Raw genomic sequence first — 23226 nt, forward strand, 5'->3', positions numbered from 1 at the left:
CAAGTTCAAGTTCATAATAAATGCATTGATTTTCAAATTTGACAGGTGATCAGCTGATTTGTTTGCAGCTCCGCTACAGTACATTTTTTTTGTTTATTGGCGGGTTAAAAAATTGAAACCTAATTTTCTGGAAATTACTTAAATGGTCGACATAATAAACTTAAGCATGTTTTACTTCATTTTTTCATTTCTTTACTGTTTACCATTCTACTATTCCTTTTTCGTTGAAATGATATTTGCTTGTTATTGTTGCGCTTCTTTTGGTCATAATTATCCATGTTCATTTGACAGATAAACAGCTGATCAAATAGGGTTACTAACCTTTCTCGTAAAAAAAGGTTTACGCCAAAAACAATATTTTCAAAAACTATTTAAAATACACTATAATATAAAATAGAACACTATAAATTACATAAAAAGGTATTAATCAAACTAATTATCACTTTAAAGTATATTTTTATGAAAAATGAACATTTAACGTTTAATATAGCAGACAACTTCTGCAGAATAAGAATATTTTACTATTAAAGAAAGGAAAAAAGGAAAGTATTTTTCGACGGAGTCAAAAAGTGTATAAAGAGAGGGGGGGGGAGATAAGTAAAGAAAGAGAGAGAAGGCGGGACAGATAGAGTGGGGAGATTTCAGATTGGGGAGGCAGCTCGACGATGTTCCTTCCCCACCTCCCTTACACTAATGATACGACATACCCTCCCAGAGGGCATTCCCCCCACCTTTCCCTCTGCTATACCCCACTGTGGGTGGTTGGCTACTCTATAGAACAAAAATCTTATCTGAACAAGGATGGTAACGTCCATAAAGCAATTAATTAAAACAACAAAATTCTCTATTTCTTTGGAAAATTGTTACAGTATGTTGCAACATACACTAAACATCTTTTATTATTTATTGGCTATTAAAAATCTCAGATGTAAAGTAGCTGTGATGACAACATCCATAAAAGCGAAGCTCTGAAACGGTATGATAGACTAACATTAACTTTTGCAGAGTGTCAGAACTGAATATATAAAAATTTAAATATATAAGTTTTGACAAAATTATACGTTAATTTGTTGCAAAACTTCTTAAATACAGAATTCTCTTTAAGGACATACTGACATTTTTAGAACTTGATTATAGAGATGCTTTGCTTAAACTATTGTACCTTATTGTAATAAGAATCGTTACTCTAAAAATCAGATCATTCAGATGATTAAATCACATAAAATATTGTTGTTAAAAGTTTTTAAAAAAACATGTTTAAAATGGACGTACGGACATTCTGGCAAAGATTATAGAGTTGCTACGCTTTCTAAATCGTGCCTAACTAATACACAATCATCATACAAAGTTTGAAATCGTTAGGACAATTCTAACATGCCTAAATTAAAGAAAAAAACTATCCGTTACAGTCGTAGGGACCTACCCTAATTATAGAAAAGATTCACTTTTAAAAAGGTAGATAAAAAAGAATAACTAGAAATTGATTTCTTCTCTCTACCTTTTTTTTATTGATTTAACAAAATCTAACACTATTTTATTTAAAATTATCTTATCTTAGTTCAGACTTAATACGGATGTATTTGTACCTTTAATTACAAATATAATAGCTCATCTTTGGTTTCGTTAAATATTTTAGCAAAAAAAGCAAATAAATGATTCTTAATTGTAAAAAAAATTGTGCTTTCCCACTATGTGCCTGTTGTGCTTTAAACTATAACCAATATAACCCGCGCAGTTCCCACCTATTTTTACAAATGTTATGTATGCTTATGTCTAATGGTTAGTAATGAAATAGGTATGAGAGACAGATGGACAGACAAACAATAAATAAGACTAGCTTCTAAAAAAGTAGAAAAAATCAACATGTTTAAAATGGACGTAAGGGAATTCTGGTAATGATTATAGAGATGCTACGCTTTCTAAATCGTACCTAACTACTACTTGATTCACCATGCAAAGTTTGAAATCAATATGACAATTCTAACATGCCTAAATTAACGATGGACCGACCATAATTATAGAAAAGCTTCGCTTTTAAAAACAATCAACAAATAATCAAACAAAATAAATTTATTGTAAAAAAATAAATACACAATTAGAAATAAATAAAAGTTACAAATTAATAATTGGAAAATGAGATCAGATCAAGCCCGTTTTATTATCAACTTTCTTTATATGAATATTTTCAAAGGAGAATAAATAATTACATTTAATGCCGAAGTAATATTTGTAAAATAATCAATGAAGATATTAATGACACATTGATTTCAACAACACATTTGATTCCTTCATAATTTAATGATTATTTTCTCTTTATTGAATAAGGGTTTAAATTTACTGTTTAATATAATAAACACAAAAGATAAAAAATTACTGCTTTAAGGCTACTATTTTTTCAACTTTCAAATATTCCAAAAAAAGTAAGGATAATAAAAAAGATACAATAAATTTAATAAGAAATAATAACAATTTTTAACTTAATAAAATGTTTTAAATAAATAAAATAATAGAAAAAGAATTAAAGAGTTTTAAAAAAATAAAATTTCTGTTATGATATAGTCGTTTGTCGTAGTATTTTAGTCAATTTTAGTCAAAGAGTCATGAGTCAATAAATGGATTTATACAATAAGTCAATAATTATATTAAGTTTACAATTAAAACACATGTATTTTTCTATATCTACATAAGATAGTTTTAATTACTTTTCTTCGGTTGAGTTTTTGTATTAGTCTTTTTTTCAATTGTCAAAGCTTTATGGTTTAAAAAAATTTAGGACGTCAAAATTAATTTCAAACTAAATTTATATCGAGTCAACAAGTCAATTTGGTCGATACAAAAATATACGTCAAATACGTCTTCAAATAAAATAAAAATATGTTATTAAAAATCTGTCTCTGGTCTTTGAAGTTTTTGTCATTTGTCAGCATGTTAGTTTTTCATTTGTTTTGTGAAGAAATTTATACTATTAAGTCATCTATACAATCAAATTGTATAATGCCAGTGTGGCAGTATATTTTTCTTTTTTTAAGTTAAGTTTTTTAATATTTTGGGTCTTGTCATTTCTTCAAATTCAAGTCTTTGTCTTTTGTCGGCAAATGTAGTAATTTATCATTTTCATAGTCATTTGAATTTAAGTCTTGTGTCAGGTTTTGTAGTTCGTCATAAAGTCATTCGTCATTCTTTAGTCTAATTTTACAAGTATAGGATATTAAGAGGATAAGTCCAACTTCTTCCTTCAGGTGGAACAAAATTATCCAATGGAAATGGGAGAGGGGGATTTTCTTGTAATTGAGCAGTGGTAATTTTTCCTCAAAGTATAAATTTATTGTTAATATATGGGTAGAAGTTGAATTTATCTTCCATGGTCTACCCTTCCCTGTAAATTCAACACGCATTAAAAATGATTTCTGCATTATTATAAGATGTAAATTTAAAGGGGGGGGGGGAAGTTCTGACACATTTGCGTAAACGGTGAGTATAGGCTTTATCTTTGGACTGAGAGGATAGGTTATTAGGGATAAAATCATTCTTATATGATGAATTTCCCCCAGATTTAAGATTTTTTTGATAGGCCTCCAGGTTCTGGAGCTCCAGGCCTCCAGGTGGTCTCTGTGCAGGTAAAAATGAAAAAAAAAAAATTTTTTTTTAAAGTTAAAAATCAACTTATAAAACAAAATATGCATATTTTTTCTTCAAATATGTGAATAATATTAAAAAAGATGCATATTTTGTTTTATAAGTTGACCTGTAACTTTAAAAAAAAAAAAATTATTTTTCATTTTTACCTGTACAGAGAACACCTGGAGGCCTGGAGCTCCGGAACCTGGAGGCCTATCCAAAAAATCTTAAATCTGGGGGAAATTCATCATATAAGAATGATTTTATCCCTAATAACCTATCCTCTCAGTCCAAAGATAAAGCCTATACTCACCGTTTACGCAAATGTGTCAGAACTTCCCCCCCCCCCCTTGTTCTAAAGGGGGGAGGCGGATGTGCCACTTTTTGAAACCAAAAGTATAACGCGCATGATCTCAGCTATAGTTATAAAATTCGGCACAGAAATTGCTTTGGTGGAGAACAATATGGAACTGTGAAGAAACGGCGGCGGAACCGCCGCTCCCGCCGAAAACCGCCGTTCCCCGCCGAAATTTTTTTTGCCTTTTCTCGCCATAATAGACAATTTTCAATCATCTGAGAATTTTTTTTTTAAATTTCCCTAATATTTTCACTTGACAGTTATAAGATTTTATACTTAAGTTCATCTCAGATGATTGAGAACTGTCCATTTTGGCGAAAAAAAGGCAAAAAAAATTTCGGTGGGAAACGGCGGTTCCATACTGTTCTTCAGAAAAGCAATTGCTGTGCCGAATTCTATAGCTATAACTCTTTTATGGGCCGAGATCATGCGCGTTTTACTTTTGGTTTTAAAAAGTGGCACATCCGCCTCCCCCCTTTGTTTTGCATGGATAAATATTATAGTCGTTGTCAAAGTTTTTACAATCAAAAGATGAATAGTTATTTATCGCCATGCGTAGCGTAGCTTCTCTTTAACTTGTTATATGTTCATTCCGTCGACATTGCTCTGGTTTAACATCGACAAGTCTCCTATGGATTGGTCATCAAGGTCAACCTGTAAAAAAATAACATGTAGATAAAGTGTCTCAAATATCACCCATGTGACGTCATAAAAATGAGGGATTATCCATCTCTTTTTAGAGGTTTTCTTTCGCACTTCTCCTCTCATCTCCCTCATTTTTATGACGTCACATGACTGATTTTGGAGACACTTTGTCTCACTACATAAAATTATATTTTAAGTTTAAAACTGTTTTAATTTATTTGGGATGTAAGTTTGTCTGTCTTAGGATCTGTCTTAGGAATTTTCATATTTATTACAGACAAGTTTTAATTGGTTTATCTACATAAGTTGTTTATGTTTTTTATTCTAAAGGAAGCTATGTTATGAAGGGTAAAGGGTTGCTTAGATTGAAAGTAATGTTTCAATTTTAAGCATCAATTAGACTCTCCCAACCTAAAAAATCGTGTTCAAGTCCATGATTTCTCCCAATTCTTTCAAATAAACTAAACTTAAGTAGAATTTAAAAGTTTATATGTATGGTTATACAGTATCAAGGAACTTCAAAGTTACAATTACAAATTGGAAATACCCATTTTTGCCTTGTTGTACATAATTCATAAGCGTAGCAACTTTATAATTTATCTAACCTGTTCATCATCATAAGGGCCAAGCATGCTGGGTGTTGGTGTGGGTCCCTCTCCAAATATATTGTCAAACTGAGAGGTCATGTGTTTGCCCTGCAATAATAATATGGTAGAATATCTAGTAAAATTGTCAATCGTACTACACTGCAACCTCCAGGCCCCTCTATCACTTATTTATCAACTTCTGGGTCAATCTTCATACTTTTTCTTAACCTAAACCTAATTTATGAAAAAAACAAGGATGACAACATCCATAAAAGCGAAGCTCTGAAATAGAAGGACAAACGAACATTAACACTTGCAGATTGTCAGAACTGAATTAGCAGAATATTAATGCATCAGTACAAACAATATTTTAAGAAAATTTGTTGCATAACTGCATAAATAGATGATACTGTTTAAGGACATACTTACATTTTTGGGACTTGTTTACAGAGATGCTTCGCTTATAACATTGTACCTTGTTGTAATAGGAATCAGTTTTCAAAAAATCAAAAGAATCGGATAATTTTAACATATAAAAATTTGTTGTCAAAAAAGTTAAAAATCGACATATTTAAAATGGACGTACGGACATTCTAGTATTGTTTATAGAGTTGCTACGCTTTCTTAATTGTACCTAACTACTATAGGAATTATCATGCAAAGTTTGGAATCGATAGGACAATTCTAATCTGTTTAAATTAACGAAAAGAGCCAACTCTCTGTGACGGACGTACGGACGGACGGACCGACCCTAATTATAGAAAAGCTTCGCTTTTAAAAACATTTATATTTTCAAAAAATCTTCTACATGTAGTCAAATTTTCCGATGAAAATTAAACTTTTTGGTGGGCTAAAACCGTATCTGTAGAAAAATGAATTTCAATGAAAAAGTTTGGTGCTTTCCCTGGAGGGGCCTAACGAGCCCTGTAACCAATATAACCTAAATTTATATAAAACACTAACAACATATAAAACTATACACCCACCTTCTGGGATTAATACACACTTTCAGGAGAGCCGCCAGAAGTAGTTTATAAAGCTTTGCTACCAATGTACATTATTATAGTTATTACCTTAGGATCAGCCTTGTCAATAGTAATCTTAGCAGCTGGTCGAACCCCACGGGGCTCTTCTTCGCCCTAAACAAAACAAAAAGTCAAAACTCCATCACAAAATGAATTCATTTTTGAGCATAAAATCAATTTGTACTTCTTTATTGTCATATTAAATTGGCAATTGAATCAAATTGGTATATAAATTTTTATTATATCCCTATTATAATTATGAATGATATGATATTTTATTTTATAAACTAAAAGTGTAAAATAATAAAATTTATGATTAGTCAGTTTATTGCTATATATGTGATATTAATTTGATTAATTAAACAAGGATGAAAACTTCAATAAGTAGCAAAGCACAAAAAAATGGATTGATAAATCAACAAACGGCGGAGATATAGAGCAAATTTTCAGTGGTGCTAAACAGATAGAAAGCAAAAAAAATAAAAGGTGAAAGATAAGACTAAGGGACACCATAATTTGTATATTTTACCAAAAAAAAACAGCAATCCATCTTAATTAAAGCAGTAGGAAATGTCATACTTCCAACGTAGCGTAAGTACGGACAAAGTGAATTATATTGTAGCTTCACTACTAAAAGTTCAACCTTAAACTATTCAGCATTTGCTAAATTGTCTTTTAAATCTAATTTTCTATATTTAGGGTCTATCCTTACGCCCGTTCGTAATGTTAAAATCATACTATCGCCGTCAAAACTTTTCTCATGATTTATTAGATAATAAAATAAAACTATTACCAAAAGGTAAGTTTTATCAATATAAGCTAGGAGACTGTTGGCCTTCTCAGAGAACTGGGTGGTCACGGAGTTGTCAATGTCCTCCTCCTCACTGTCGTTGCCGCCCTGCCCGTCCTCGTCGTCAGGACTGTTAATCTTGATCACAGGCAGGTCACGCTGGGCCAACCTAAATTGATTGATTAATTGATTAACCATAGTTTCTTGGTTTTTTGAACCTAAGTTGTCATGGTGTATGTTAAAACGCTTTTGTACAGCCAATAGAGCAAGCTCAAACATAGTTTGACTTAACATGAACATTAAACTTTAATTCTATTGTATATAGAAATAAATTTAAGAACTACTGAACTGATTGAGCTCTCCATTTCAGCTTTACATATTTCCCTACTCCTTCGAATATAGAGCCCCTAGATAATACAACAATATAAAATTGCATCAAAGTTATGCAAAGCTGTCGTCCTTGTTATGAAACAATTAAAATGATCTTATTTCAATTTGATCTATTGTAACTCAAGACAATGAATTATTTATATAAAACTGCTGTAGTAAGCGTTTTTGAACTATTAAACACACCAATTATCAAAGAAAGATATTTAGTTATTTATATTTGATTTTTATTGTTTACTCATAGTCTTTAAACAATTTACTTTTAATTCCTCCCTTTTCTAACTTTTAAAAATACCCTTTTCTAGCCCCTCCCCTCTTTGATTTTTTTGTTCTCTTAGTTCTATGGGGATGAAAGGGATGATTCATACAAATATTACAAGATTCTAACCAATTTAAATTGCTAAATGTCTATCCCAGTCCGTGTATTACATCAATCAAAAATGTACTTAAACATATTGTATATCATAAAAAAAAATGCTAAGAAAGCTTGAAATATGATTCATTTTGCAAAATTTCATTTTTATATTAATATAATACCTACCCAACCTTTATTAATTGCATATTAAAGAATGTATAACATCTTAACAATAAAATATATTTTTACTTCAATTTATTTGAAAAGAATCGATAATAATTTTTCTCGTATTCATTTGAATCCGGTGGATAGGAACCGGTTCTCATGAATACGAAAAAACTATGTCTAGCATCGTATTATATCCAGTTTTCTACGAATATAGAAATGTACAATCATAAGATTAAAACTAGTTTTAATCTTATAATTGTACATTTTATATCGGCGGAAAGCCGTTTATAATACGATACGAGAAATAACTATTCTCGTATTCATTCGAATCCGGTGGATAGGAACCGGTTCTCATCCATACGAAAAAACTATGTCTAGCATCGTATTATAAACGGCTTTCTACGAATATAAAAATGTACAATCATAAGATTAAAACCAGTTTTTTTAGCCCGTGCCTACGGCACCTAGGGGCTAAAAAACTGGTTTTAATCTTATAATTGTACATTCTATATCCGCGGAAAGCCGTTTATAATACGATACGAGAAATAACTATTCTCGTATTCATTCGAATCCGGTGGATAGAAACCGGTTCTCTTCCACACGAAAAAACTATGTCTAGCATCGTATTATATCCAGCTTTCTACGAATATAAAAAATGTACAATCATAATATTAAAATTAGTTTTTTTTATCCGGTGCCTTCGGCACCTCGGGGCTAAAAAACTGGTTTTAATCTTATAATTGTACATTCTATATCCGCGGAAAGCCGTTTATTATACGATGCGAGAAATAACTAAACACTGCTAAATAAACATCATTGAAACACCTTTCATCCATAAAGGACTGTCTAATGGTTATTTGGTCTGTCAAACACGGTTTTACAGAAGCTGTCTTCATAAATTAATTCTTTTATTTAAATAAGTTCTAGGACACTTTTAAGGTAGAACAGACCGTCGAACAGAATAGTCATAGATTTGCCTGACGACAAAAAAAAAAAAAAAAAAACTTACTGAACTCCCGTAAGTTCTCTGATGCTTCTCTTGATGTAGGTAATAATCTCAAACTTGTTCTGATATCCCTCCTTCTCGTTCTTGATCTCCTCGAACGCCATGTTGATGATGGCCATCATCATGTTGATCAAAATCATGTTTACGACAACTAAATAGATACAAATATATTTAGTCTACACATCCTTTATTTTGAAATAAATAATCTTCCCCCCATTTAATATTCATGAAAATATGCCAAGTAAACCTTGCAAATATTAGAGAAAAGTTTAAATGGCAAAATCCCCAATAGTAGCTGAGTATCCACGCATATTTCCCAAGAGTAGTTGAATATCCACTTTTCCCCTATGGTAGTTAAATATCCACAATAGTTTCCTATTGGTATTTTAATTATATCCTTTCATAATGTTGATTCCCATGACAATAAAGCACATTAATGCAAACAATTCACACCTATCATTTAACTTTAATACTGATTTAGGAAGTAAATATTGAAAATTCATAAAAGCAAAGCTCTGAAATGAAAGGACAAACTAACATTAACAGGATAAAAATGCATAAGTCTATATAAAATTATTGTAATTATAGTAAATTTGTTGCAAATTTGCTTGAGTATACGCTACTGTTTAAGGACATACTAACATTTTTAGGACTTACTCATTGAGATGTCTAACTTATAATATTGTACCTTATCGTAATAAGAATCATTATTCCATAAACTTTTAGATAAAACTTATAAATAAGCCGAAAAATCTCCATCCACTTATTGCACCTTGTACTTTAAAACAAGGATAAAAAAAAATATTAAAAGCGTAGTTGGGCATACAATAATCAATTTGATTTGTTGGTAATTACGTTCTTTATTATGTGCTTTACAAGAATCATAACGCCAAGTTTGAAATCGACGGACGGAAAGATGCACAGACCCTTATTATTAAAAGCTTTGCTTTTTAAAATGCTCAATCTAATGATCAGGGCTAATAATCCATTATTTTTTTTGACTAAAAATCCCTAAAGAAACGATTTTATAGAGTTGATATAATTTCATAGAAATGTAGAAAATCTTTGCTTTCATTTAATACATTATATGACAAAAAAAATTGTTAAAATGTTAAAAAGCAACATGTTGAAAATTGACCTATGGACTTTCTATTATAGAATTGCTACGCTTCCTAGATCGTACCTTTTGTATTAAATCGATAGGACAATTCTAGCATGTATAAATTGACAAAAAAGCTAACCAAAATAATTGTTTAAAATTTTTTTTCCCCCATGGTAGTTGAATATCCACACATTTTCCCAATGGTAGCTGAGTATCCAAAAATGACCCCAATAATAGCTAAATATCCACGTGGATACTCAGCTGGTATTGAGCCGTTTAAATTATCTGCTATTATTCCTTTCTTCCCATGGTGTTATGTAACATATACAAGAATTACTTTAGTAGCTTTGACTCTAAGGGCACTCTAATAGCATATATTTTAATAATTATTTCTCGCATTGTATTATAAACAGCTTTCCGCGGATATAGAATGTACAATTATAAGTTTAAACCAGTTTTTTAAGCCCCGAGGTGCCGAAGGCACGGGCTAAAAAACTGGTTTTAATCTTATGATTGTACATTTTTATATTCGTAGAAATCTGGACATAATACGATGCTAGACATAGTTTTTTCGTATGGATGAGAACCGGTTCCTATCCACCGGATTCGAATGAATACGAGAAAAGCTGTATACAACATATCCTTTGAAAGGAGTCAGTGAGGCAAGCGGATACTTATAGAGATGCTACGCATCTATAAAGGTAAATAAAAAACTTCGGATCTACTGCAGTTCACGGTAAAATATTGCTGGTAACGAATATTGCCAAAAATCTATGAATTTTAAAGGCTGCTGTCTGCCAAATGGCTGAACGTACAGATCATGCCCACACACCATTTTAAGCGGCATAAGAAGGCCTACAAATAATCTGGAATAGCCAAGATCCAATGATGCACAGGGAAATCTTCACTGAAGAAAAACCGCGTAAAATAGGTCTTTTTCGCGCATTTCTCTGCACTGCGAGATAATTATGCATTATTGATTTATGGCTATTTCAGATTATTTGTAGGCCTTCTTATGCCGCTTAAAACAGTGTGCGGGCATGATTTGTACGTTCAGCCGTTTGGCAGCTAGCAGCCTTTAAAATTCATAGATTTTTAGAAATATTGCTTACCAGCAATATTTTACCGTGAACTGCAGTAGAACCAAAACTTCTTAAAGAGATGAATAAAGAAAGAGTAAATGAGATTTTATTTGAGGGATAATAGTTATTTATCACATCGTATTATAAACAGCTTTCCGCTGATATAAAATTGTAGAATTATAAGATTAAAACTAGTTTTGTTATTCCCAAGAAGCCGAAGGCAAGGGCTAACAAAACTGGTTTTAAAATTATGATTGTACATTTTTATATTAGTAGAAAACTGGATGTAATACTATACGATACATGATTTTTTAGTATGGCATAGAACCAGTTCTAATCCAACGGATATTAATCGGTTTCGAAGCCATACTGTAAATAGATATAAATTTCTTACTTGAGAAAGCAAAGAAAATCCAAGCAGCAAACTCGCTGGCCTCCTTCAGGCTGGCAAAATTAAATTTACCAATGGCCATAGCAAGGGTGTTCTGTACAGTTCGAGGCATATCCCTGCAAAATTTAAAATGTCGAGATTTTATACTTTACATTACAGTAATAATAGGATGTCTTTCTATCTGTCTGAAATATGTATGTCTGCTAAAATCTCATTAACAGCAGGACCAGTCCTTACACAATTTTCAGGGAAGTTTTATATTGGTGCAAGAAAAGATTTCTCACCGGAGAAAAAAAGTTCTCTCCTCCCCCAAAAATACTGTTTACTTTTAATAACAAAAAAATAACCTACACTCTGAGCAAAAAAATCTATATCCTCCATTTTTAAATTTTTTATATTAAATAATGTTTTTAAGGTATTAGTTGAGTCATTTTGAATTCTAAATGACGTGATGCACCTTTACAGCGTATCCATAACGCGAGTGTTGGCCTTAACCAAATCTTATTACTATTCTGGGACGCCAAAGCTTTTTATTTTGATTGTGGGGGGGGGGGGGGGTGGCGGGTTTGGGGGCTAAAATGATGGGTTTCGAACGTTTGAGATTGGTATTCTAAATCATTTTTTTAAATTTTGAGAAGGGTAACATAAGGGGTTTCAACGTTTGAGTGGGGGTAAACGTAACTTTACCTTCACCCATGGACGTTTATTCAACTATCACAGGAAAAAAAGACTAACCTAAAGTTGGAGAGGTAAGATGAGAGCATAAAGAAGAAGAAACAGCAGAAGCTGCCAAAGACAATGATGAACTCGACCACGAAGGTGGAGAGGCCAATGAAGCACAGGCGGATGGTGGCAGCAATCTGTCGGAACGCCTTCTGGAAACTAAAATATTCAGAAAATAAAAAAAATTTATCCAGAATTTTGTGCATTTTGGTAAAGACGAGCATTAACGCCAAATAAGTTGGAATTTTATGCTTGTAATGTTCACATGAATAAGTACGACAATATTGAAATAATTTACCTAAGAAGTTTGCAGAGCTTGAGCATAGATGTAAACACAGTAAAGGATGAGCAGTAATCATAAATCTAAAAATAAATATCTTTCAATATGACGACAAGGTCCAAGGACTCCAAGTGGAGGGGGTGGGGGTAAAGGGGGAATTACCCGCCAACTAAATTTGGAAACATATTAGACTTAATTACTCCACCCCTCCCCTCCCCGAAACAAAAATATTGGAAGTCTAGTGATAATTCTTCCTTTTTTAGTAGCGAAGCTACTCTATAATTTGAAATGTCCGTCTGTATGTATGTATTACCCTGTCCCGTTTTAGAAAAATTTTGTTAAAATTTTTGCCCCCAGCCATAATATGGTTAATTTATGCAAAATAATGACCCATGCAAAATATTTTTTCTGTAATGCAAAAATTGAAATTTCATAAAAATCTTTAAAATTGAGATGAAACAAAAGCTTTAAAAACGGTCTTTTTGCAGATTTTAAAAAGTTTGTACCATCTCAATTTTAAAGATTTTTACGAAATTTCATTTCTAGTGTGTCAATATAACCCTAAATACTTGATATCCAGAATTATGAATCAGCCGGATATCTGTATCTATCGATTCCAGCCCAACCCCATTATTTATGTATGAAATCTGGCAATTTTTACTTTGGAAAATTACTTGCTACACCTTCTTCCATTATATGTTAGAATTGAGACTGCCCCCATTTTTTTGGGTAAATTTCAGGTTTATATAGGCACACTAGAATTGAAATTTTGTAAAAATCTTTAAAATTGAGATGGTACAAGAGCTTTAAAAACAAGTCTTTTTTGCAAATTTTAAAAACTTTGCAGTGCTTGTACCATCGCAATTTTTGCATTACAGAAAAAATATTTGCATGGGTCAATATTTTGCATAAATCAACTATATTATTATAAATTATATTTTTCAAATCCGGGACAGGCTAGTTTGTATGTATGTATGTATGTATGTCTGTCTGAAACGTTTTGGGGGAAACGTGATTTTCTCAGCTCCTACAAAAGATAGAAGGCTGAAATTTTTTGACAACATTCCCATCAATAAGGAGCATAATTAAGTATAAAACATCGTTAGCGGCCGAACTGATTTTAAGCAGCTTTTTAGCCGCTTTTAATTTTCAAAACTGATTTTCTTTGCTCTTGTAAATGAGAAAAGGCTGAAACTTCTTGTCAACATTTCCATCAACATGGAGCATAATTATGTATAAAACATAAATAGCGGTTGGACTGCTTTTAAGCAGCTTTTTGGCCGCTTTTATTTTTCAAAACTGATTTGGTCGGCACTTGTAAAAGAGATAAGGCTGAAACTTCTTGTCAACAATCTTATTGATATGAAGCATTATTAAGTATAAAACATCAATAGCGGTCAGACTGCTTTTAAGCAGCTTTTTAACCGCTTTTATTTTTCAAAACTGATTTGCTCGGCTCCTGTAAAAGATAAAATGCTGAAACTTTTTGTCATAGTTTCTATTAATATTGAGCATAATTAAGTATGAAACATCAATAGCGGTCGGACTGCTTTTAAGCAGCTTAGAGCCGCTTTTATTTTTTAAAACTAATTTTCTCGGCTTCTGTAAAAGATAGAAGGCTGAAACTTCTTGTCAACATTCCCAACAATATGAACCATAATTAAGTATTCCTCATCAATAGCGGCCAGACTGCTTCTAAACAGCTCTTTAACTGCTTTTACTTTTTGCAACAGATTTTCTCGGCTCCTATCTTTGGTAGTCTGATTGCTTTTAAGCTGCTTTTTGTTTTTAAAACTTTCAGATATAAACCCCAAGTTTCATGATTTTAAGTTTTTGCATATTTATCTCCTTCTTTTCTTTGTTATGATAACAGTTAATCAGCTATATAAATTACTTTGTCTGTTTGTCTATTTTATTATAGATTTTGTGCTTCGCTACTTATGGATGTTGTCATCCTTGTTTAGATATTAATAGTTGTGGAGAAAAAGTATTAAAAAAGTAGAAGTTTCATCATTTTAAATTTCCTGTTTTATCTAGTTTCTATAAAAGCGCAGAATATAATTATTATCTTTCTTTAAAGACGAACCATCCTCCATAATTGCTTTAATTTTCTAATATTTTCCATCAAATTAGTTTAATTGATTAGAAATAAATGTTTATTCCGAAGGCAATTATAGTTTGTTTAAAAATCAATTATAAACTAAAAGTACTTTTTTTTCGTGCGCAGGCACTATATAGTATCAAACAAGGAAGCTCAAGTTCAACAATATCACAAAAAGTGTCTTATTGAGGACTGACTGACCTCCCCCCCCCCCCTAAAAAAATCAAATTAAAATACCTGATTTATGCTTTGAGCATCGTCAATAGAGATGAAATCATTTCCTCGAGTTTTCTGAATCTCTTGGGTGAATAGAGCCACTTTGTAAAGCTAAAAAATATTTTTTTTACTACAATAAAGGAGTGAACATTTTTCTATTAGAGTCTTACTTTCAGGGGGGGGGGCGATCCTACCCCCTCCCCCTCCCTCCCTCCCTAAACGGTTCGTCCAGCTATTTTTAAATCTCAGCGGACATACTGATACAGAAAGACATTCTGTTACTTTAATATACAGGATTGAAATTGCAATTGCGCATTTTTTCTTAACCAGCAGTATAGCCCAGAGAGAGAAGGGACATTGGCATGTTTATTACATAAGTCCCCAAAGTTTTATATTAACACTTTCTTATTCGTTGGCTTAACAACTTTTGAGACTTTTGATTGGTTGGTTTTTTAAAAAGAGTTTCCAAACGTTTCAACCACAAATTGTAATCTACAGAATGGGTAATTTTTTGTATCATCATAGCGGATGTACATTAATTTATGGACCATTGCCTTTTCCCTTTAGATTCTTATAAAATATCTAATAATCAAGTGTCATGTTTCGCCTCCCTCTAACTTGCACCTATAGCAAGATAAGAACTAATCTACTCAAGAATAATAAATAGGTTTTGTGATTTTCTTTGTTAACATAATTGTCTCTGGTTTCCTTACCTTTACACAATACAGACCGATAGTCATAAGTGACATAGTAATGGTCAACACGTCTACAACGTTCCAAGTGTCACGTAAAAATTCTCTGATAACATAGATTACTATATAGATGAATGATCAGGTAGCTTTCAATGATGTAGTTGTCATAATAATAAGCGAGTTTAAAAATATACTGAAAACATTATGAATTTGCTAAGAATTTCAGAATTTATTAGATTTTGTGTTATTTTTTTATTTAGTACTCACTACTCATACCCTATGTAGTAATATTGGTTTAACTTCCCACTTATTTCTCCCCCCCCCACACCTTCTTACCCACTTCCCTTTAGTTACAGTACAAAACAATTTTTATTTTAGTATTAACCCTCAAAAATATCCATATTTTCAGTAATTCAATATTGGAATTAATTTGCTAAATCACAGCCCTGGGTAAAAGAATCTTTGTTAGGTATTGTATAGTAATCAATGCCTTGCGCCAAGTGATTTAAGCAACAGCAAGGAGTTCATAAGGTAGTAGAAGGTGGAGACAGCAAACAGGAACTCAGCCGTGCTAGTCACGATGCCGCCAAAGTCGAGAATCTTGGTCAGGGTGATGACATCGATGCGGTAGGAGGGCATGATACCACCACCAACAAATTCCGCGATGATCTTGACAATACCGAATTGGTTGACCTGTAAAAATAAATGGTTTGAATTATCAACTGCTAAATACAGACTTAGTGAATTGAAAGAATGTTTAGAAAATTTTGACATTAACCACTTGCAGTTAGAAGGTTAATAGCCTGAAACCTGTCTAGGAATAATACGAAACTAACAATGGAAACACATCTTTGAAAATTTTTAAAACAGAATTTTAAATTTTGAATGAGATGAAATCTTTCTCTTCTTTTGCCAAGGTATCTATACTCTATAGGGATAAGACAATGGACGATAAATTGATGTATTTTCCTGATAACATAAAACAAAATTAATCATTCTGTAGATTAAAATTATTAAATAAAAGTCTCAACACTGCAAGTTAATGAACCAACCAATCAAATTTTAGTTAAAGTACCTACATATTTAATCCAGCGAATGAGATAACGTGATAACAAAAATTTGGTTACTAGTTTCATTAAAATGTCCCCTCCCTAGCTGCTTTTACCTGCGCATTATATACATTAAACTCAGTGATGACAGCCCTGGTCCTGTTATCAATCCAGCTATTATTCTGCAGCACCTCAATCTTGTCCATAAGTTCCCCGATACTGCCCTTCATGCGGAGCTCGTAACCACCACCCGAGTACTTGCGGTACAACGCGTCCACCGGCGAGGATTTTCGGTCAGCCTCGGAAATGAACCCAAATTCTTTCATTCTCTCACAGTCTTCAGCAATTATGGGTTTCCAGCCAAGGCAATATGTTCTAAAAAAAAATAATATTTCCTAATAGGGTAAAGGGATAGGACAATGTGAGATTAATTAAATTTTAGAGGTCCAGCTAAATATTAAAAACAGATTTAAATTGGAATGATTGTGAACAAGTAAAGGGTATAAGAGAAATATTAGATTAGCACAGTCTTATAATGCTTTAAGCATAAATAGCACATTTTTTCTGTGTTGGACTAGAGCAATTGCGCTTAATATAATATTTAATGACAGAACTAACAAAGTAAAGTTTTTTGTACGATAGTACCCCAAAGTCCAAAACAACCAAAGAATGAATGTTAGATTAATTGTTCAAACACTTTATCCCTGAGATTAAAATTAAAAAGAAATGATGCAAGTATATGATCTAAAAACTTTTAAAGTCTTGCGTGCATACAACGAAGTGGAGCAGCTTCGTTTGTCTGTATCAAAATGGCTACGCCAATCTAACTTCTCCCTAATTTTAGATTAGAGAGAAGAAGACGGCTAGAAACCTTTTCAAGATATTTGACAACTAAAAAGAAGATTAATGTAATAACGAAGACGACCTCCAACATAATAAGAAGATTAATGATTGTAAATACGAAGATTGAAGGATGTGATGTTATTAACTTTTGCTGCTAATGATGATGTGTAAACTGTTAACCACTGTCAAATGGATGATGTCTGTTTCAGAATAAAACTTCTAACAACACGAGGTGATGCCTTGATTTACTTTACGTGGTGGCAGCGATGGGATCGTACTATTCATACCTGTCATCTTCTTGAAGTAGAGGAATGGGCAGATCACCCGTGCAACTCTCCACATAATCTCTCATCTGGAGGGGTGCCCGACAGTTGCCATGCTTCTCACGGACCTGACGGACCACCGCGTAACCAATAATACGGTTTACTCGATCGTCAAGATATCTAAAATGTTTTTTTTTATAACAAAATTCTCTACAGTTTAGAAGTCCTATTTTTTTATGTTACGCTATTTAAGTTTACCTTCTCATTGTCATATTTTCTGTTTTTAAATTTAGTTTCCCGCCTTTACTACTATTGTCGGACACTCTGTCATTCATATTTGGAATAGTTATAGACCTCGAGAAAGTCAAAATAACAATAAATAGATAATATATTTATAAGTCACGAAACACAGACTCACAAAGCCTATCTAGAAATAAGAGACTCACAAAACCTAAACATCAGGATGGCGCATATTTGTCTTACCAATGAAATGATATGGTTCACCTTTTCAGTGAAGCTTCTTATATGTTCAGGGAATGTTAATTACTATTTTGGGATATCTCTCCTCGAAAAAAAAATATTTTCCTTTTTTACCTTTTCAATTTGTGACTAAAATTAAAGGTAGTGGTCGAATTTATATGACCTTCCCTTAATTGCCCCTAGAAGGCTTCTAGGAGCGTAGCCGCTTGTATAAATATGAACTTACCCTCTAAGACCATAAGGTGGATCATCGTTGTACCAATTTTGTACCCTCACATTGGGAATCAAGGTTTGGTGCAGCCACACCCAGAATTGATTCACTTCTCGCACCTACAAATAATACTAATTATAGAGAAGAAGTCATTTAAATTTTGTATGTTTAAAGAACAGATCTATAGTATAGATGTGTATACAGATAACTCCCTCCCTCCCTTTTCAATGACCCTTTTCGTCTGCTACCAAATTGTTTTCTACTACTTAACTGTGTTAATATAACCGACACCATTGATTGATTTTCAATGACCCAATTGAGAGTCAACAGGCACAAGGACACTGCAATGGGGAGATACAGTTATTTAACCCCTCCCCCCTCTAGGGTTTTACTCTAATGTTTAAAGTTGCTTAAGTGTCGCAAGAATAATAATTAACAACAACCGTTTGAAATCGATAGAGCGATTCTATCAATTAAATTTTTAATTTCAATATTACAATAGATGTAAGTTTAAAATTGATGGAGTGATTCTACCTTCATAAAATCTATGTATGGGTTGGGATAGTTGGAGCCAGTGTACGGATTCTTCCAGGTCTGTAAGTCCCGTTCTGGATCACAGGGTTCTCCATCCGGGCGCCCACATAACAGTCCACCATGAACCTAAATCAAGAATTTTATATCAAACCTTGCAGAGCATCAGTTAATGGGCAAGATACAAATACCACTAGACAAATTAAAGATTAGTATCAAGTAATCGTTGCAGACTGATGGGCAAGGGTTACTTTAAGAGAAGCTTTATTGAAAAAACTAGTTATCAAAATAAACAACTTTTACTCAGATGAAATAACTAAACTGTTTGTAAAGAAAGATGATTTTTATAGTCTGTTTGTGATAGAGGTCTATAACATTCACACAACTACTATATGAGATTGGCTTAAAACATTAAAACCCCTGGAACACCAAAACTATGTCCTTTTCCGTCTATTTTGCTCATGTTTTTGTATCAGTGCATCTATGCTAATGTATATTGTCAATCATTGTTTTAAGTATAGTCCTTTTCGTGGCAACGCACCTTAAGAGGCGATTCTTCGTATTTTTCACAGAAGGTTTTCTCTTATTTCTAACCCCTGCGGGGCCAATTGCCTAACCCTGTGGGGCAATCACTTAACCCAATATAACCTATAAAAGGCCATTTAAAAAAACCATGAATCGCCCCTTAAAGAGCGTTGCCACGAAACGGACTATTCTCATTGTTTTTAAAAAAAACTAACCACATTGGTAGCAAGGGTATCCTTCATGTAGAAAGAAAGGTTGTTTCTGTTTCCATTTGCAACGGTCAATACAACAATCAGGTAGAGAAGATACACTATTCAATTATATTTCATTTGCATTAGAAACATATCAGGGATCATAAGGGATAAGATAATGGAAGATATTTTGATATACATCCTGAATAATGACCTATGTAGGCTAAAATTGTTGGTTAAAAAGTTTAGACACTACTAATCGGTAATCATCACAGATTAATAAAAGAATACCTAAAATTTTAAGCCAACAAATAACAAGTTTTATTTACAGTCCATTGCCCCCACCCTTCTTGCAAATTAATACAGCAAGAAGAATTATGTCCACAAGTAGCGAAGAAATAATTAGCAAACAACATTTTTAAGATAATAACAATGAATTAAGGACCAATAAAAATATAAATGGCCATTTTCCTTCATTTATAAAACTACAAATGATATTTTATTGAAATTTTATAATTTATGATATAATTTAAAAAACTTTATCAGAAATGAAATATTGCCTAGAATATCTTGGATAGTTGTATTCATCTCTCCCTCCTGCATACGCCGGAATCTAAACATACAAGATTAGTTTACATGAAAACTAGCGCCTTAAAAAAATACTATTATTTTGTTTATAGACATGCAAACCCCTTAGAAAGCCTTGAATAATTATTCATAACATCGTAATATAGACAGCGTTCCACGGATATCAAAATGAAAAATATAAATATTAAACAAGTTTTGTGTTCTTTTAATTAAAAATTATCGTAATACGAGGATATAAATGATTTTTAAGATGGCTGAGAACCTATTCTAATCCAGCGGATATTAAGCCATATTAAAAATTATTTTCTCGTATTCATTCGAATCCGGTGGATAGGAACCGGTTCTCATCCATACGAAAAAACTATGTCTAGCATCGTTTTATATCCAGCTTTCTACGAATATAGAAATGTACAATCATAAGACTAAAACCAGCTTTTTTAGCCGGGTCCTTCGGCACCTCGGGGCTAAAAAAACTGATTTTAATCTCATAATTGTACATTCTATATCCGCGGAAACCTGTTTATAATACGATGCGAGAAATAACTATTCTGACACTACAAGCTAAATAAAAATTAAATTCGGCCGAGATATTACAAAATTTATACAATGTTACAAACATACAAACATTTTAGACATTATCAGTTTTGCGTGTATTGGACCTTTTAATCCTTGTTTTATCAACAAACAAATATTTTACCTGAGAGGTTCCAAATACTCTGGATCATATTCTGTTGGCTCTACTTTCGCTTTAGCTGGTGGCAGATTTTCTAAAACGAGAAATATTATATGAGGCATTTTTCAAACAGATTTAGCCTGTTAGCTACTTATACCTATTTAAGTTTTGTTTTCCTATTCGTTGACTTAACAACTTTAGGGAATTTTATTGGTTGGATCATTTAGTTGAGTGTCCAAACGTTTAAACAACTAATTGCAATCTACAGAAGAAGTAATTTTGTGTATCATCATTGGAAAAACACATCAATTTATCGGCCAATTGTCTTATCCCTTTAGATCCCTGAAAAACAAAACATTATACATTATTACATGGATGTTGTATCAGATTTTCATGCATTCTAATAAAGTGAAACTTACAGCTGGTTAAAATTACGAATACACGAACGAATGAACGGACAGGCAATTTTTAGGGAACCATCATTTCAAATGGCCCAAAGAGCATACAAATGATGAAAAAGAATTGAAAAAATTTCAATCGGTGGAATATGTGAAGGATATACTAAATGCATTTTTGAAAAGGCATTAAAATTAAACCCTTTGCCGATGCACTCATTGTGGATAAATTGTTACTGTTAAAATAAAATTGATTTCATAAGTTTAATTATTAATATTGATTTTATTCTTCAAATTTACTCTTGTATAAATGTTGATAAATTAGATAAAAAAAACGTATTTTGAGAGTTCTGCACGTGATTATTAATATTATACGTTCTTAATATCCAAACTAATTATGAATCAATTCCAAAACAACAAATAATTGAATAATATTTCTATTAAAACGTTTGACAGCAAAAATTATGAAATTCTAATGGCGACTCTCCACTTTCAGCGACTAAATTCTTCTTTGGAGGGCGGAGGTTCTTTCCCACAAAATAGTTATAATCAGCGTTGCGGAGCAAGTTTGATTTTGGTGCGGCTCCGGTTCCGGCTCCGCGGAGCCGTCTGTGATGATGGCGGCTCCGGCTCCGACCTAAAATCAAGAAAAACTCGACATATTTTTTCCCCACGTCTATTTTAGACTTTTGAAGGTTTTAATAATTCAATTTTTTATAAAAATCGACTTGAAAAACTTAAAAGGGGTATTTGCACAAGACAAAACAGAGTTACCAAATTATAATTTATAAAAAATCTCTTTGTTTATCTAGTCCGGAGCCGGCTCCCGGCTCCAGCTCCGCAACACTGGTTATAATAAACCTTCCCGGGACCTATAAAAAGTTGATAATATATTACTTTTAGATTAGAATGTATATGGATGAGAAAAACTGGAATTAAATATCAAACCTGTTGCTTTGCTGCTGATTACTTTCTTGTTGACTATAAATAACTATCACTTTTGATACAATAAAAAGTTTTTTTGTCATGTAATTTAAAGTTTGTACGTTTATTTCATGTTGTATGTGGTGTAATACATATTTTGTAGGGCCTTTCGGCCCAGCATTTTAACTATTATTTTATGAACATTTTATTATATGTATTTACATGCTATAGAATGTGCATGCGCGCGACTACATGCAAAAGCATGCTCCGCACATGAATGAGAGTACAAAGGTTGAGACCCAGGCGAGCATCATGTTGGGCCCGCAGGTCAACATGGACAATTGGCTCCACATCTAGTACATTATAAAGGACCCTCTATTTAAAGAAGCGCAGCAGCGCAATAACTACTGTATGTCCGTCTGTAAGTGTAACGGTACAGTAAATTTTATTCTACTAATTATGTATTGTAGTTAACTGTCCTTTGTCTATATGAAATACTAGCGGCTACGCCCCTAGCCTTTAGGGGGTTTGCCCCAAGAGGTTTGATCAACCTAATTTTTCGTATTTTAGATTTAAAATAAAAATAAAAAATAAGTCGACCCCAATATTTTAATTTTAGTCTTAAAAAGAAATTTTTTTTTGAGGGGGGTATTTTCATTTGGAGCCGTCCGTCCAACCCCCTAAGAAAATAGTTATAAACCTTCCCAGGATATATGAGAACCTACCCTGTAAAGGAGAACCCGATCGGTTCAGCGGTTAACGAGATCCTTCGGTACAAACAGACAATCAGACATCGTTCTACTTTGTATTATAGATTGTTAACTTCGTACCTATTATTAACAAATTAAATTGCTCTACATTATAAAACGATTTGTGTTATTTAATTTATACAAATACCATGTGTTTTTGGTCAAATTTATAGTCTTAACATTTTCTATTTATTCATCAATATTTTTAGATTTTTGCTATACATAATATTTAATTTTATGATTGGTTATTTTTAACATTGAAAAGAAAATATGTTTTA

The 23226-nt window shown here is 32.4% G+C and overlaps 1 protein-coding gene across 1 annotated transcript in view; it reads right to left on the reverse strand.

The window, feature by feature from the left end:
• Window positions 1–4388: 4388 nt before the first annotated feature.
• Window positions 4389–23226, reverse strand: part of LOC145331742 (uncharacterized) — a 109075-nt gene continuing 90237 nt past the window's right edge. Inside the window, exons 75-92 of the mRNA XM_080176577.1 lie at window positions 20905–20974; window positions 20180–20232; window positions 19644–19738; window positions 18907–19032; window positions 18388–18491; window positions 17706–17861; window positions 16692–16950; window positions 16017–16219; window positions 15548–15632; window positions 14856–14945; window positions 12536–12600; window positions 12250–12396; window positions 11518–11630; window positions 8943–9090; window positions 7027–7192; window positions 6282–6347; window positions 5227–5316; window positions 4389–4630 (exon numbers count right to left, since the gene is read on the reverse strand). Of these exons, the coding sequence (XP_080032703.1) occupies window positions 4556–4630; window positions 5227–5316; window positions 6282–6347; window positions 7027–7192; window positions 8943–9090; window positions 11518–11630; window positions 12250–12396; window positions 12536–12600; window positions 14856–14945; window positions 15548–15632; window positions 16017–16219; window positions 16692–16950; window positions 17706–17861; window positions 18388–18491; window positions 18907–19032; window positions 19644–19738; window positions 20180–20232; window positions 20905–20974 (2111 nt within the window). The 3' untranslated portion in view covers window positions 4389–4555. The remainder of the gene's footprint in view (window positions 4631–5226; window positions 5317–6281; window positions 6348–7026; window positions 7193–8942; window positions 9091–11517; window positions 11631–12249; window positions 12397–12535; window positions 12601–14855; window positions 14946–15547; window positions 15633–16016; window positions 16220–16691; window positions 16951–17705; window positions 17862–18387; window positions 18492–18906; window positions 19033–19643; window positions 19739–20179; window positions 20233–20904; window positions 20975–23226) is intronic.

Source organism: Acartia tonsa, chromosome 1, assembly GCF_053477335.1.
Source record: "Acartia tonsa isolate MP-2025a chromosome 1, ASM5347733v1, whole genome shotgun sequence".
Taxonomy (NCBI): Eukaryota; Metazoa; Arthropoda; class Copepoda; order Calanoida; family Acartiidae; genus Acartia; species Acartia tonsa.